Source organism: Lepus europaeus, chromosome 4 (assembly GCF_033115175.1).
Source record: "Lepus europaeus isolate LE1 chromosome 4, mLepTim1.pri, whole genome shotgun sequence".
NCBI classification, from domain to species: Eukaryota; Metazoa; Chordata; class Mammalia; order Lagomorpha; family Leporidae; genus Lepus; species Lepus europaeus.
This window is the reverse complement of record NC_084830.1, coordinates 42,679,316-42,695,566: the sequence shown is the minus strand read 5'-3', so window position 1 is coordinate 42,695,566 and position 16,251 is coordinate 42,679,316. Positions and strand designations below refer to the sequence as shown.

The 16,251-nt window shown below is 39.0% G+C and overlaps 1 protein-coding gene across 2 annotated transcripts in view; it reads right to left on the bottom strand.

Moving 5' to 3' along the window:
• The window catches only part of RNF19A (ring finger protein 19A, RBR E3 ubiquitin protein ligase), a 66,093-nt gene that overhangs the window by 26,847 nt on the left and 22,995 nt on the right, over window positions 1-16,251 (bottom strand). The window contains exons 2-3 of one of the 2 annotated variants that reach the window (XM_062188178.1): window positions 11,143-11,285; window positions 6,489-7,256 (exon numbers count right to left, since the gene is read on the bottom strand). In XM_062188178.1, the coding sequence (XP_062044162.1) occupies window positions 6,489-7,162 (674 nt within the window). In that variant the 5' untranslated portion in view covers window positions 7,163-7,256; window positions 11,143-11,285. The remainder of the gene's footprint in view (window positions 1-6,488; window positions 7,257-11,142; window positions 11,286-16,251) is intronic. The other variant, XM_062188177.1, reaches the window with a different exon arrangement.

Below are 16,251 nucleotides of genomic sequence, written 5' to 3'. Positions count from 1 at the left end.
GCAAGAGGTAGCTTCCTTTCACTGGAGTGTAAACAAATGATCCATACTAAGAAAGGACCCTGTGGTAAAGTTAGAGAAATGTTAAGCAAACTGAAACAGTTTTGTTTGTTTTTAAAGACAGGATTTGCTAAAAGAATTTTTAACATACCAATTTTCAGAATTTAGTATGCACTATTTCCTGAATTTGACCATGACATTTATTACCTGGGAGAATTTCACAGCACTACTACTCCACAATCATTATTACTGAAAACACTGAGAAAGTAGGGATACCAGTGGGGGTGTACAGTCTGCCTGGAACGAATTCCTTATGAAGTAACAAACAAGCAAGAAAAAAAAAACAACACCTAACATGAAATATAATCCTAAGAAAGATGTGGCTGTCCCAACAAAGATTTTGATTAAAACTGAGAATGAATGATTATCCAAGAGCCCAAGATTTTTTTTCAAAGTACAGAGCTTCCAATATACCTTTAGAACACAAAAAGAATATAATCAGAAATAAGGGGAAAGTCAAGTTTTATATCAGAATGAATAGGCTCATGTTCCCACTTTCAAGAAGCTAATGATCATTCCAATGAAAAAGCACCAGCTTACTGACTAATGTATTTGGAAGGTTCAGACAAAGCGAGCCTCATCTCCTGGTTCCCTCTTTCAGGATGAGCATCCAGCGGGGAAGCTGCGAAGCTGCTTTCTGTTCCGTTTTCTATTACATGCCTCAGGGGACACCTACAGTTGTTTACAACCGTAGTAAGATTATGTGGGGGAAGTCTAATTTAGTGATGGAGCATCAGCAAGCCATTTGGTGGCATTGTCTAAAGCAACATTCTTTAGTCAATGAATTAGAGAAAGCTGATATGTATCCTGTGTCATATGTTAACCAAGTTTTGAACAGTGATGTGGGGAAAAATGTTTTTTGTTTTTGTTTTTACTAACTCCCTAAAATTTCACCAAAATCTTACCATCAATTAAGAATATTTGACATAGAAGTAATATACATTGAATTTCTTGGTATTAAATATACCTGGGTAGGGGGCAGCATTGTTGCATAGTAGGCTAAGCCTCTGCCTGTGAGCACTAGCATCCCATGTGGGTGCCAGTTCAAGTCCTGGCTGCTCCTCTTCCAATCCAGCTCTCTGCTTATGGCCTGGGAAAGCACTGGAAGATGGCCTAAGTACTTGGGCCCCTGCACCCATGTGGGAGACCCGGAAGAAGCTCCTGGCTGCTGGCTTCGGATTGGCCCAGATCTAGCCACTGAGGCCATTGGGGAGCGAAGCAGCAGATGGAAGACCTTTCTCTCTGTCTCTAACTGCCTCTCAAAGAAATAAATAAAATCTTTAAATACACACACACACACACACACCCCTGGGTAAATTTTTTTAGGAAGAATAAATTAAAAAGAGTAAACTCTCAGTTCCAGCTATTAATTCTTAAAGTTAAGTCCACTGAAACCTATTTTATTCTTTACAGCTTTTTATACACAAATTCTGTTTTTAAGTCACCTGTATTTACTTCCTCTGGAGAAAATCAAAGTTGGATCCGTGATCTATGTAAAATTTGAAAAGGGTCACTGACAAAAGCATTTCCAACATGTCAAAGAATAATCAAGGTATGGCTAAAATCTTCTTTGTAGGAGGGAGGCGAGAGCCCATATGGCCATCAGTTAGAATTCTAAAAATACATGTTCTTAGTTCAAAAGCCTATGACCCCATTTTTTTTTTTCCATCAACAATATTCTCTGCCAGAGTAACTTTCCACTGAGAACCATTTAAATGTAATAGCAAACCAGGTTGAAGCTATACAAACCTGATCATGGTTGATCAGATTACCCTAAGATATATGACTTAGTGGCATATAGTCAGGCTGGTTCATTCAGTAATTTTTTTAAATTAAGCATGAGTTTACCTGTGGTTATCAATAAAAAGGACAAATAGCTTTTTAGCCTTTTAGGGGCTCACAGACATTAAGTCATTAATTAAATTTTAGCATGTAAATGTTCCTGAATATTCAAAGTTCCCCAGTGAAGTCTGAAGCACTCAGCATGAGATGACAAGGATAGTGTGTGCTGGGTGACCTTGGCCAACAATGAAACGGTGGTGATAGAAATGAAAATGCCAACTTTTAAGCATCTGCCTGAATAATGGATAAAGTAGGCCTCCTGGATGGAAGGTTATCAGATGTTTTTATCCAGGACACGTTCTGTGCTTTTCCTCTTCTTACATGTTCCTCACTCTTTCTCCCCAGTCATGGCCCAACTTTTCTTTGACCCTGAGGACTGGTATATTCTAGAAGGAAGCTAGCTAACCTCACTCTGTCTAAATCAAAGCACTCAGATTTGGTTCTCCAGGCACCTTCTCAACAATGGTTTTAGAAATATCATTCTGTAAACAAGCTTAACCTGACCCTCAAATGAGTGGAAAGAATATTACCTCAGAGATCTCAAATGAAACCAGGTCAGGTAGCACTCTTCTCTACTCTGAAGTATGAAGAGTATTTCTCGGGGTGTGTTAAACTACATATTTTTTAAATTTATTTTTGACAGGCAGAGTTAGAGAGAGAGACAGAGAGAAAGGTCTTCCTGCTGTTGGTTCATCCTCCAAATGGTTACTACGGCCGGCCCGCTGCGCTGATCCGAAGCCAGGAGTCAGGTGCTTTCTCCTGGTCTCCCATGCGGGTGCAGGGCCCTAGCACTTGGGCCATCCTCCACTGCCTTCCTGGGCCACAGCAGAGAGCTGGACTGGAAGAGGGGCAACCGGTACTAGAACCCATGCCCATATGGGATGCTGGTGCCACAGGCAGAGGATTAACCAAGTGAGCCACGGCAACGGCCCCTAAACTACATATTTAAGGTAAAACATGTCAGTTACAGAACATGGCCATACAGATGAATACCAAAAATAAGTGGAAAAATTTTTAATATTTAGCATTTCTGGAAAAAAAATCTTTTCAAGTATGTTGTACAATGAAATGGGTTAAATGCTATACACCCACACATATATACAGCATATATAGCTATATATATAAATGTTAGACATAGATATGTAAATGTTTGACATTTATAAAAATGCTTACCCATAGTACCAAGTGTGTGTGTATATATATATTAATTTATATTTGTGAATTCATAAATATGTGAATATTTGGCAATTATTTAAATCTGGCATAAGGAATACCGGTAAATATGTGAATATTTGGCAATTATTTATAGAAATGCTTAACCACAGTACCAGGTATATATACGGTTAAATATTTCTATAAATAAATACCAAATATTCACATATTTACCGGTATTCCTTATGGCACATTTAAATAATAAATGGAGTTTTGGTGTGTGGGGGGGTCCCTTTTAAACTCCAAGAAGGCAGGGAGTTTATCTTTTATGCATTACTAAATCTCCAGTACCTAATACACAAGTACATTAAATACATAAATGACTATATGATTAAAAAATAAAAATAAAATTCAGAATGGAAATAACGAATAGTAAGAGCTATGAGAAATTTCTTCTGCATTAGGCATTTAGCTAGTAATAACATGCAACAACTACCCCACTTACTCCTGACACCAGTATGGCAGGACAGGTCTGCACATGCTCCTAGAAAGTCAAACGTACTTAATGAAAGCCCATACAGAATTCTATTTATTGAAAGTACACATATGAATTTGAGGCTACAGTGTGATGCTTTTGACATGACACAACCATAAATCTGTACCATCATTAAAGATATCATACATACTCTTAACTAAAGAGCAAGCATAAGTCTAATATAAATGAAATACATTAGTAAAAGCAATTAATCTCTGTAACATGTTTTTTTCTGTCTTGTGGGTAAGATGACTAACAATCATCAACACCAAAAATTAATTTTAAAAATTCCTTATTAAATTTATAATGGTTATTTTCATAAAATCTTCTAAAGTAAGTGTTTCTATTATTTTACAATGTTCTATACTTAACATTTATCTACTCTAAATTATTTAGAATGCTAAAGCATTTTACTTTTCAACAACAAGGGTGTCAACAAGAAAATTATTCCCAAATATGAGCTTCTGAAAAATGTTTGAATTTTACTAATATTATATTTACAAAAGGCATGTAAAGAATAAAAAAATGAATACTTCTGTATCTACCACATAAATTAAGAACATTATCAGTAGAAGATCATATCATTCACAACCTAAACTAACACTTGAAGGATAGGATTTGCATCATATTTCTTTTTTTTAACAAATTTTTTTCTTTCTTTTTTTTTTCGACAGATAGAGTTAGAGAGAGACAGACAGACAGAAAGAGAACGGTCTTCCTTCTGTTGGTTCACCCCCCAAATGGCCGCTATAGCCAGAACTACGCTGATCCGAAGCCAGGAGCCAGGTGCTTCCTCCTGGTCTACCATGCAGGTGCAGGGCCCAAGCACTTGGGCTCTCCTCCACTGCCTTCCCGGGCCACAGCAGAGAGCTGGACTGGAAGAGGAGCAACCGAGACTAGAACCCAGCGTCGATATGGGATGCAGGCACCACAGGCGGAGAATTAACCAAGTGAGCCACGGTGCCAGCCCAGGACTTGGATATTTCTATCAGTAAAAATGAGCAGGGGTCCTTGGGATCAAGTGTGATATAATCGTATTTTTCTGTCACTGTCTCTTGCTCAAGTTATTTAAAGGTACTGTTCATGGTCCCTATTATCTTTTTCTTGAGAATTTAACACTTTATGGGTCCCCGAGTTCGCTTCTGTCACTACACCTGGAAGCACAATTAACGTTGGCTCAGTTTAGATAATATCTTTAACATATTGTTACTTGTAGTACAAGTTCTCTATAATGTCGGACAGTATAATTCTAATTTCATATCAAACAGTATTTTTGAGTCTTACATACAATTAATGAATTCACAAAATGTTAAATAATTAAATAATTTCTCAGTGCTGTGCATTATACGAAATCCTTGATAAAGTGTTGATATCTGAGAAAGTTAAGATTTGCATGGGCAAAAACCACTATTTTTCTCATTTAAAATTGTGGAATACAGGGTTGATGTAATCTGAAAATTTACTACCCAGCATTTTCTATAATGGATTTGATTCATATGGATTCTGAAATCATAATGATAAATTAAACTTACCTTCCAGTCTTGCCTCTGAGATTGTACCCAGTTAATCTTAAATTCTAGGTTTTCCCAAACTCTTACTAAGGTATTCTAAATCTCATTGTGGGTTTTACTCATTCTTGAAGAGCATGAGTTTTTTTCCCTAGTTCTGACAACTACATATAAGATATGCTATTTAAATATGATGGCTGGGGGTGTAGCAGGTAAGGCTGCCACCTGCAGTGCCAGCATCCCATATGGGCGCCAGTTCAAGTCTTGGCTGCTCCACTTCCAATTTGGCTCTCTGCTATGGCCTGGGAAAGCTGTGGGTGTTGGCCCAAGTCCTTGGGCCCCTGTAACCACGTGGAAGACCTGGAGGAAACTCTGGCTCCTGGCTTTGGATCGGCACAGCTCTGGCCATTGCGGCCAACTGGGGAGTGTACCAGCAGATAGAAGACCTCTCTCTCTCTCTCTGCCTCTGCTTCTCTGTAACTCTGCCTTTCAAATAAAATAAATAAATAAATAAATCAAGAACCTATTTCCAGATAAAATTTTCTAAAAATAAGATGGTTTGCTAATAAGTAAATAAGATGGCTGTTAACATGAATATATATATAAGCAAAATGATTATTAAATTTTTTTAAAAACTTATTTAAAGGCAGAGAGAAAGAAATAGAGAAATTGATTTTCCATACACTGGTTCACTCCCCAAATGCCTGCAAAATTCAGGGCTTGGCAAGGCTGAAATTAGAAGCCTAGAATGCCATCTGAGTGTGTCTCACATGGGTGGCAAGGGGTCAAGTGCTTGAGCCATCATCTGCTGCAAGCCAGGACGCACAATAGCAGGAAGCTGGATTTGAAGTACAGTAGCTAGACTTGAGCCAGGCACTCCCAAGCAGCAGGAATCCCAAGCAGCAACTTAAAGTTGATGTACCAAAAGCCTCTATTTTAAGTGCTGGGAAAATGGTATTTTAATTAAACTTGAAGCAAATAAAGTATTACATAACGCCCCAGCTCATGAGATTTGCAAATGCTTATGTGTATCAACATGAACCCATCATACTGTGGCATACGTTAAGATACCTTTCAAAGGGGTCATTTAAAGTTAATCACCAGAAATAACCTCCTTAATCCAATATAAGAAAACCTCCAAATGGGTGGAGAAAATCAAGCTTGCATATCCTTTTCTTCCAAAAATGCTGTTAAGTGAATATGTAACTGCTGAGATAATATAAATATGACAGGATTCCTGCTTTTAACGGCTAACACTGTGCCTAACATGGTACACACTCAAAACATGTTTCTTAAATGAATAAATTCTCTGGCATAAGATTTTTATTTTGAGTAAGAATCAGCAAATTCTTATTTTATCCAAAAAGAAGAAAAACCAAACAGTATCTTCTTACCCACAGTCTGGAGCCGGACACCATCTACAATCAGGATCTGCAACAAGCCATCGTCTAAGCATAAATTCTTCATATTTTTCCATCAGGACATCATCACTTAATATCAAGCGAATATCATGGGGATTAAACCGTTCAGTACATTCTGGGCAACTGATATTAACTCTGCTTTCAGAGATTTCTATCCTTAGATATTGTCGTAAGCAATCCACACAAGATCTATGGTGACATGTCATTATATCAGGAAATCTGTCTTTAGAATGCCGCAAGAGGCACAAAGGGCACTCTATAAAGTCTCCAATTTGTTTGCTGATGGAAGTTAATCCATTCTCAGAAGAGGTATTTGTAGAGAAAATGGAGTTCTTATCAGTACACATTTCAGAATGTATACTTTCAATACTCGCAATTCCGTCCACTCCGCCATTTAGCTCCCTTGATTTACGTTTGTTATCCTTTTTCCTCCGAAATAGAGCGCCTATTGAAATTCTTCTTTTTTTGGGTGCCTTTTTGACTGAAGGCAAGCTCACAGATGAAGCAGAAGACTGAAGGTCTCGATCTGAACCCATTTGCCGATGTAAACTCATGTCTAAAATGTTCATTAGAATTGAGTCAGGGTCAGTGTTCACACACAGCCCTTCATTATATTTAGATACACAACTTATTTCTTGTTCTTGCATTCAAATTAAGTCATGATGTAAGAAAATCCTACTTTACTCCTTCAGAGAATTCTTGGAAAAGTTGAATTTACAGAAGACTGTTATCATAGATGTCCTAGGAGGGGAAAAAAGACAAAACACCAAGATCATTTAATTGGATTTGCTCTATGTTTATATAAATGTACAAACTATGAAAATTCAATTAAGTGTATTCTTCAGCCACTATTTTTTTTTTTAAGAAAAACAAGACCAATTTAAGTAGTCTACAAGGGAATATTAGATGAACGCTGAAATAGCAATGAGGACATTGCTTAACCTTAATAAAACTTTCTAGAATTGAGCTGACTTAATCATAACCAAAATCTCAGATAAAACTTCCGCTCATTTTCACTCTGGCCTCAATGATTGCTCACTATCTTTATATTTTGTTTTTAACTGACAACAAAATGTACATACAAAAGGTATAAGAATACCATAAACAATTCTGAAGAACAAAGTGAACAGAAGAGTTCTTACACTGCCTGATATAATTACATCTTATAAGTTATAGTATTAAGTATTCATTACAGTATTCATTCACAAAGATGAATACCAAAGACCAATAGAATAGAACACAGGGAGAACAAGGTCCCATATATGAAAATACCTCAAAAAGTTCATGGAAAATTGAATTAAAAGTTTATTTTGCCCCCCACAAAAAACGCCCATAAATCCATTAATACAAGGGCTTTAAAGCATTTCATGTAAAATATGTACTATGAAAAACTATTTATGGATTTCAAAAATTCTTTGGCACCAAAATAATGTACCTTTCAATTCCATTTTTTTTTTTTCACAAAACTGTGTGTGTATACCCAATTGTTGATTTATGACAAAAGTGACATTGGTGAGCACTAACATTGGCCTAGAAAAAGACAGTGCTATGTCTACTGGTAACCCATCTGAGAAAAGGAACTTGATCTATGGTTCACCCCATACACAAAAATCAATTTCATGTGTTTCTAAATGTGAAGAGTAAAACCATAAACTTTCTAGGAGACAACAGAAGAGAATATTTCAATAAAAAGCTTTCTTAGACACATGAAAAATACTAACCATAAAAGACTAATAAGTTGGACAATAAAAATCAAGAGTAATTAAGTGTAGAGAAGACATCTACCATTTATAACCAATAAAGGGATAGTATCCACAATATGTTAAAAGAAAAACCAAGTCAGTAATAAATACAATCCAACAGAAAAATGGCAGAGGAGTTAATAGGCACTTTACAAAAGGATATATAAATATTGCCAACTTTATTGGTCATCAAGGAAAAGTATATTGAAGTCACATTGAGAGATTACTACACATCCACTAGAATAGCTAAAATTAAGACTAACATTTCGGGGCCGGCGCTGTGGCATAGCAGGTTAAAGCCCTGGCCTGAAGCACCGGCATCCCATATGGGAGCCAGTTCGAGTCCCGGCTGCTCCTCTTCTGATTCAGCTCTCTGCTATGGCCTGGGAGAGCAGAAGAAGATGGCCCAAGTGCTTGGGCCCCTGCGCCCACATGGGAGACCCGGAGGAAGCTCCTGGCTCCTGACTTCAGATCAGCGCAGTTCCAGCCGTTGTGGCCATCTGGTGAGTGAACCAGCGGATGGAAGACCTCTCTCTCTGTCTCCACCTCTCTCTGTAACTCTTTCAAATAAATAAAATAAATCTTTAAAAAAATAAAATAAAAAAATAAAAGACTAACATTTCCAAGTGTTGACAAGGTTGTAGAAGACTAGTTCCCTCACAGTGGTAGTGGGAGTGTAAAATGGCACAACATTGGGAAACTGTTTAAAAATATGAAGGGTCTTCAAAAAGGCCGTGGAAAATATATTTTGTAAGAAAACTATGTGGGTTTCAAAATATCTTTTGTATCAGACTTACAATTCACATTTCCATGAACAGCAGAATGGATAAGTTGTAGTAGATTCATACTCCAGAATAAGGCAGTGAACATGAACAATACTGTTATACACACAAAATAAGAAAAAAAATCTCACACAGAATGTGCTATATGATCCCATCTATATAAACTTCAGAACAGGTAGAACAAATATGCAATGTTAAGACTGTGGCTATCTTTGAGGGACAGGGGAGTAAAGGAAATTTTCTTGTGTAGTAGATTCAACAATGTTCACTTTGTGATAAACAACTGACAAACTCATGGTTAATGCTCTTTTTTTGGATGACTGTCACAATACAATTAAAAAGTTAAAAAAAAAAAAAAGAAAGCTTCTGGAGCTGATGATAACACATATCCTTGAGAAAGTCATAATGGTTTTCCAAGACAAAATCTGGAAAAATATTTCACTCAGCCAAAATTCATGAGTGTCCTCTAGCTTATTTTCCTGTTATTTGCAATATTCTGCCTCAAATTTGAGGAAAAACATACAGTATAATGGTAGATTTCTCTAAAATCATCTGCCATTTTTTCCTTTGCATGTTTTTACTTTATCTTACATTTCAAAACTTTCTCTGTACTGAGTTCAATATATGTATTTTGTTTTTAAAGACTTATTTGAGAGGCAGAGTTTCAGACAGAGAGAGCAGTCTTCTATCTGCTGGTTCACTCCCTAAATGGCCACAGCAGCTGGAGCTGGGCTGATCCAAAGCCAGGAGCCAGAAGCTTCTTTTGGATCTCCCATGCTGGTGCAGGTCTCAAGCACTTGTTCCATCTTCCACTGCTTTCCCAGGGAATCAGCAGGAAGCTGGACAGGAAGAGAAGCAGCCAGGATGCGAACTGGCACTCATACCGATGCTGGTCCACAGATGGAGGCTTAACCTACTACGCCACAGCACCAGTCCCCGTCCCCAGTAAATGTATTATGGTAAAGGTACAGCAAGCCCACCTTGGGTCATAAGACTTTTTGTAAAAAAAGAATTCTTTACATTTCATACTTTAAGATTTATTTACTATTTTGAAACAGTTACAGAGAGGAGAGGGAAAGACAGTGAGAAGGAGGGAGGGAGAGAGCTTCCATCTGCCAGTTCACTCCTGAGATGGCCACAATAGCCAGGACCCGGCCAGGCCGAAGCCAGGAGTTTCATCCAGGTATCCCATATAGGTGGTGGGAGCTAAACACGTGGGCCATCTTCTGCTTTTCACAAGCCATTAGCGGGGAGCTGGATCACAAGTGGAGCAGCTGAGACAACCAGCGTCCATAGCGGATGCCAGCACTGTAGGCAGCGGCTTTACCTGCTATGCCACAATGTCAGCCTCCTTGTCCTAAGACTTTATCATCTAAAATGTTAAACCAATGGTACTCAAACCAAATAGTACTCAGTATCACTTGAAGAATCTTTCAAAATACTTTCAGAAATTCAACAAACACATAAATTACTATCCAAGAGAAAATCATGTAAGGAAAGTGGAATATCCTATCTAGGAGGACTTAACCATTGCAAACACATGAACAAGATTCAAAAGAAAATAAATAAATCTGAATATTAAAAATGTGGTTTTTTTTTTTAAAAAAAGATTTTATTTATTGAGAGGCAGAATCACAGACAGGAAGAGGGAAAGACAGAAAAGTCTTCCATCTGCTGGTTCACTCCCCAAATGGCTGCAACAGCTAGAGCTGGGCAGATCCAGAGCCAGGAGCTTCTTCCAGGTCTCCCATGTGGGTGCAGGGGCCCAACAGCCTGGGCCATCTTCTACTGCTTTCCAAGGCCATAGCAGAGAGCTGGATCAGAAGAGGTGCAGCCAGGATATGAACTGGTGCCCATATGGATTGCCAGCGCTGCAGGTGGAAGCTTAGCCTACTACACCACAGCACCAGTCCCAAATGTAATGTTCTTACAAGATAAAAAAATACTACACATAAAGTAAGAGAAAACAAGCATATGAAAGACTAATCTTCCTTATTGTACTAATAGCTTTTTTTTAAAAAAAAATCTACTTGAAAGTCAAGTTGCACAGATAAAGAAAGAGAGAAGGAGAGAAACAGATATTCCATCTGCTGGTTCTCTCACCACATGGCTGTAACAACCAGGGCTAGGCCAGGCTGAAGGCAGGAGCAAGGAACATCATCCAGGTCTCCCACGTGAGTGGCAGGGGCTCAAACACTCGGGCCAACTTTGGTTGCTTTTCCCAGGCCATTAACAGGTAGCTGGAACTGAAGTGGAGAAGCCAAGACATGAACTGGTGCCCACAAGGGATGCCAACATCACAGGTGGCACCTACACAATGTTGGCCCCTGTAAAATAGCTTTCAAACAGTAAGAAAAAGACTTACAAACTAAGAATAAAATGAGCTAAGATGCAAAAGACTGGAGGAGAAGAACTACAAAAATTAGGAAGACAGCAAACAGTATTCAACAATTAAAACTAAAGAAATGAAAATTTCAAACATTAGATACCAACTTTGTGCATATGAGGTTGACAAAGGTTATAAAGGGTTGATGAATGTGTACTCAAACAAGTATCTGTATGCTGCTGCAAAGTATACAAATCCCCACAATTTTAGGGAATCAATATGGCATTATATAAATCTTTAAAAAAAAATTAAAAATTTAATTATTTGACAGGTAGAGTTACAGACTGTGAGTGAGAGAGAGAGAGAGAGAGAGAGAGAGAGGTCTTCCTTCCATTGGTTCACTCCCCAAATGGCTGCAATGGCCAGAGCTGCACCAATCTGAAGCCAGGAGCCAGGTGCTTCTTCCCGGTCTCCCATGCGGGTGCAGGGGCCCAAGCACTTGGGCCATCTTCTAGTGCTATCCCAGGCCACAGCATGCTCTGGATGCTGGACTGGAGGAGGAGCAACCGGGACTAGAACTGGTGCCCATATGGGATGCTGGCGCCGCAGGCGGAGGATTAACCTAGTGTGCCATGGTGCTGGCCCCAATATATTGAACTTTAAAGTGGAAATAAATGTTTTTCGACCCAGCAATCTAACATGTAAAATTTACCCTTCAAGATACAAGGATACAAGTTTACATACTGTGCAAGGAAATCCATCAGTCTAGTTGACAGAAGCAAACAAACAAACAAAAAACAAAAACACAAAAGAAATAAAACCATATAAAACCTAGAAAATGGGGCTCTTAAATGAACCAACCACAATTTAAGTGTAATGAAATGAGGATTTAGGGCTGGAGCTATGGGGCACTGGGTTAAACCATGGCTGACAACCCCTACATCATATATGGGTGCTGGTTTGAGCCCCTCTGAGCTGCTCCACTTCCGATCCCACTGGCCTGCTAATAGGTCTGGGAGGCAGCAGATGACACAAGTGCTTAGGCCCCTGCCACCCAAGTGGGAGACTTACCTGCAGTTCCAGGCTCCTGGCTTCATTCTTGCCCAGCCACAGACCTTGATGCCATTTAGGCATCTGTCTCTCCCTTTCTCTCTGTAACTCTGCCTTTCAAATAGATATTTAAAAAAAAAAAAGTTGGTATCTAATAAATGCTTTATTAGTTAAAAAAAAATAAATCAACATTCTTACATAGAATGCTGACTGAACAATGAAAATGGCAAAACAGTATGTATACTATGAGCCCATGTGTAGAAAAAAAAAAAAACCACACAGGCTTACATATGCATATACAATTTCTGGAAAAATATGTTAAAGAAACCAGTAATAGATGTGGGCATTTAGCCCAGTTGTTAAGACATCTGTGTCTCACCTTTGTGGCTCTGGTTCCTGACTACCTTCCTGCTAATACAGACCCTAGAAGACAACAGTGATGGTTCAAGTAAATGGATTCCTGACACCCACACAGGAGACAGGGACTGCAATCCCAGCTCTTGGCTTTGTCATCAGCCCAGCTCAGGCTATTGCAGGCATTTAGAGAGTGAATCAGGGGATGGCAGCTGTCTGTCTGTATTTCTCAAAAACAAACAAAAAAGAAACCATTAACAATGACTACCTTAGAGTATACGCTGCAATCTTTAGTATTTACTATCTGCCTTCCACATAGTTTAAAATTGCATATTGTACATCTATCACTAATAGTTAAAAACAGAATCCTACAAACAACAAAAAGCACTATTCAGCCAAAATTTCTGGGGATGGGGTCCTGAGCTTGCACATTTTAAAAATATTCCTCAAGAATTTAGTTAGACCCTCTGGTTAAGAACCACTAATACTAAAGAGACTTTGTTAACCCCTTTCACTTAAAACCAAAATCCTATAGGCCTGGTACCCAAAGCAAGACTCCTTATTTTTGATTACTTTCAGTACCAGTGAAGAACCCCTAAACAAACTATAGTATGGAGAAAAGACACTTTAAAAATAAAAATCACATAAATTAATGACTATTCTCTATATTAATACTGAAAGAATATTACGTATTATATATAATGTGTATGACTGAAGAGGATTGGGAATGCCTCCATCATGTTCTGTGGCCTAACTGTGGAGTTGAAATTAGGTGAACACTGAGGTCCTCCTCATTAACAAGACAGATATGATCCCTTATCCTCAGTGTGACTATCTAGAGAAAAAACATACTAACCTAAAACCAGTAATTACAAAGCTGTATATATAAAATATTCTGTCTCCCACCCAGTTTTCACCAAATTTAGAGGGTATCTTCAGGATAGTATGATAAACTGTGGATTAATACAGAATTCACTCCCCTCTCTTCTCCTTCTGGAATTATTTGCATCCTAGTTTAATTGGCCTCAGTGGCCACCAAGGCTCTGTTCATTTTTTGTAATCCTTTTTCTTCATTCTGTAGATTGGGAAGCTATTATTAAATAATTTTCAAATTTACCAACTCTTCCCTCTGCTATCTCCAATCTGCTGTTAAAATCTACTCAGCAGGCCGGCACCGCAGCTCACCAGGCTAATCCTCCGCCTGTAGCGCCAGCACTTCAGGTTCTAGTCCCGGTTGGGATGCCAGATTCTGTCCCAGTTGCTCCTCTTCCAGTCCAGCTCTCTGCTGTGGCCTGGAAAGGCAGTGGAGGATGGCCCAGGTCTTTGGGCCCTGCCCCCACATGGGAGACCAGGAGGAAGCACCTGGCTCCTGGCTTCGGATCGGCGCGGTGCGCCGGCCATAGCAACCATTTGGAGGGTGAATTAACGGAAGGAAGACCTTTCTCTCTGTCTCTCTGTCTCTCTCTTTCTCTCTCTCACTAACTCTGCCTGTCAAAAAAATAAATTTAAAAAATTATAAAATTAAAAAAAATCTACTCAGTAAAAATTTCATTTTAGATATTGTAGTTTTCAGTTCTAGAATACCTGATTGTTCTTTTTGACAGTTTCTGTCTCTCCAGAAAAATTACCCATCTGCTCACAGTTCCTCTTATAAGCTCTTAACTTTCTTATAGCTGTTTTAAAGTCTGCCTATTAATTCTGCTAATTTTTAGGTCTGTTTCTATTTGGTGGGGAGGCAGGATGTTGACATGGAATCATAAGTTCCTGCCTTCTCACACTAAAACTGAACAGTGTCTCTTAACTTCTGAAAATTGAGGAATTTTAGCACATAAGTCACTGGAGGCTTGGTTTTATGTTTTTAGTGGATCTGTAGAAAAAAGAATGTTTATGAAGCCCCTGAACCTTGATAGTAGATAATTAAACACCAAATTATTTCCATTGCAGAAGGTAGCAGCTGAAATCTCTATATTCAGCTGCTTCTGCCTTTCAGCCGTTATTTTCCATTATGCTCCTTTAAACACCTGCCCATACACAGTGAAGGGCTGACTAGGTATTTCAGGAAATTTTTTTTTGCTATCCTATTATAAGCTCCTCCTTTCTGAGAGTTATCCAATTCCCAGCCAATGAAGGAGTCTCAAACTCCACCCTCACACATACTTTGGCTTTCTGGCTAAGTTTCAGTTTTCCTGTTTCACATGAACTTCTCGAGTGCAAAGATGTGTGTGTGTGCTCAGGTATGTGTATAAAATATTTGGCAGTTTTCCAAAGAACATCTTCCTCTAGGCTCCGAGAAACAATATTTTTTAAAGAAGATGTTATTTGTTTGAAAGTTAGGATAATAGAGAGGAAGAGACAGAGAGATCTTCCATCCACTGGTTTATTCCCCAAATGGCAACAATGGCCAGAGCTTGGCCAGGCTGAAGCCAGGTACTGCATTGGATTTCCCATGTGGGTGGCAAGGACCCAAGCACTTGATCCATTTTTCCCTACATTCCTTGGTACACTGGCAGGGAGCTGGAAGTGAAGTAGAGCAGCCTGCACACAAACCAGTGCCCAAATGGGATGCTGGCATCTCAGGCAGTGGCATTACCCACTAGGCAACAATGTTCTTGACTACACACACTGCTGTAACAGGAAACCTGGGCCTAATTTTAAAGAATGCATTTGTGATTTTCACAATAAAAACATTTACTAAACTGCTTTTTAAAAATTAAGTTTCTCAAGGAGAGCCCAAAGGACCCTGGGCCTTAATCTATCCTCACACAGGAGTCATGCAAGGCTACGGACTCCTTGTTCCCCTGGCAAAGCTGTGGAACCATAAGCTGACTCAGCAATAAAATATTTTTGGCCTTAAAAACAAATAAATAATAAAATTATAGTTAAAAGTGGTTTTTTTTTGTTGTTTTGGTTTTTTTTTTTTTTTTTTTTTTGTTTTGCATTGTTAAACACTTGCAGGTGTGTGGGGTGATCCTGTGCCTGGCTAGAGGATTGCCTCCTAGCCCATGCAGGAGGTTAGGAGGGCATGGAACACTGTGCCTCCAGGGAAGGCTTGACTGCTGGTGGGGGCAGGAGCTCCAAGCACATTTCCCCCACCGCCCTCTGCTCTGTTGAAGGGTCTTGTAATTATCAATCAGGTAAACAGCTCCCAGGTGTGGCCCAGGCCCATCAGGACCACCTGGGAAGCTACTAGGCCACATGACCTTCAAGCTGTTTGGAGAAGCATAGCCGTGCCAATATCGGCTTTATCCCATAGAATTAGTGTTGCCCTGAATTAGCTAGGCCCCCTCTGCCTGCCCTTTAAAAGCTTATGCTTTGTCAGGCTTGGAAAGCCAAGACACTGTGGCAAAAAATATCCTACATGAAAGATCTCTGTGAGTGAGACCCCAGTGGAAATAACAGGCCATCAAAGAAGGAGGTACTTTTCTCTGAAGGGAGGAGAGAATTTCCATTTTGCATAAGGCCTTGTCCAAATACTAATGGAG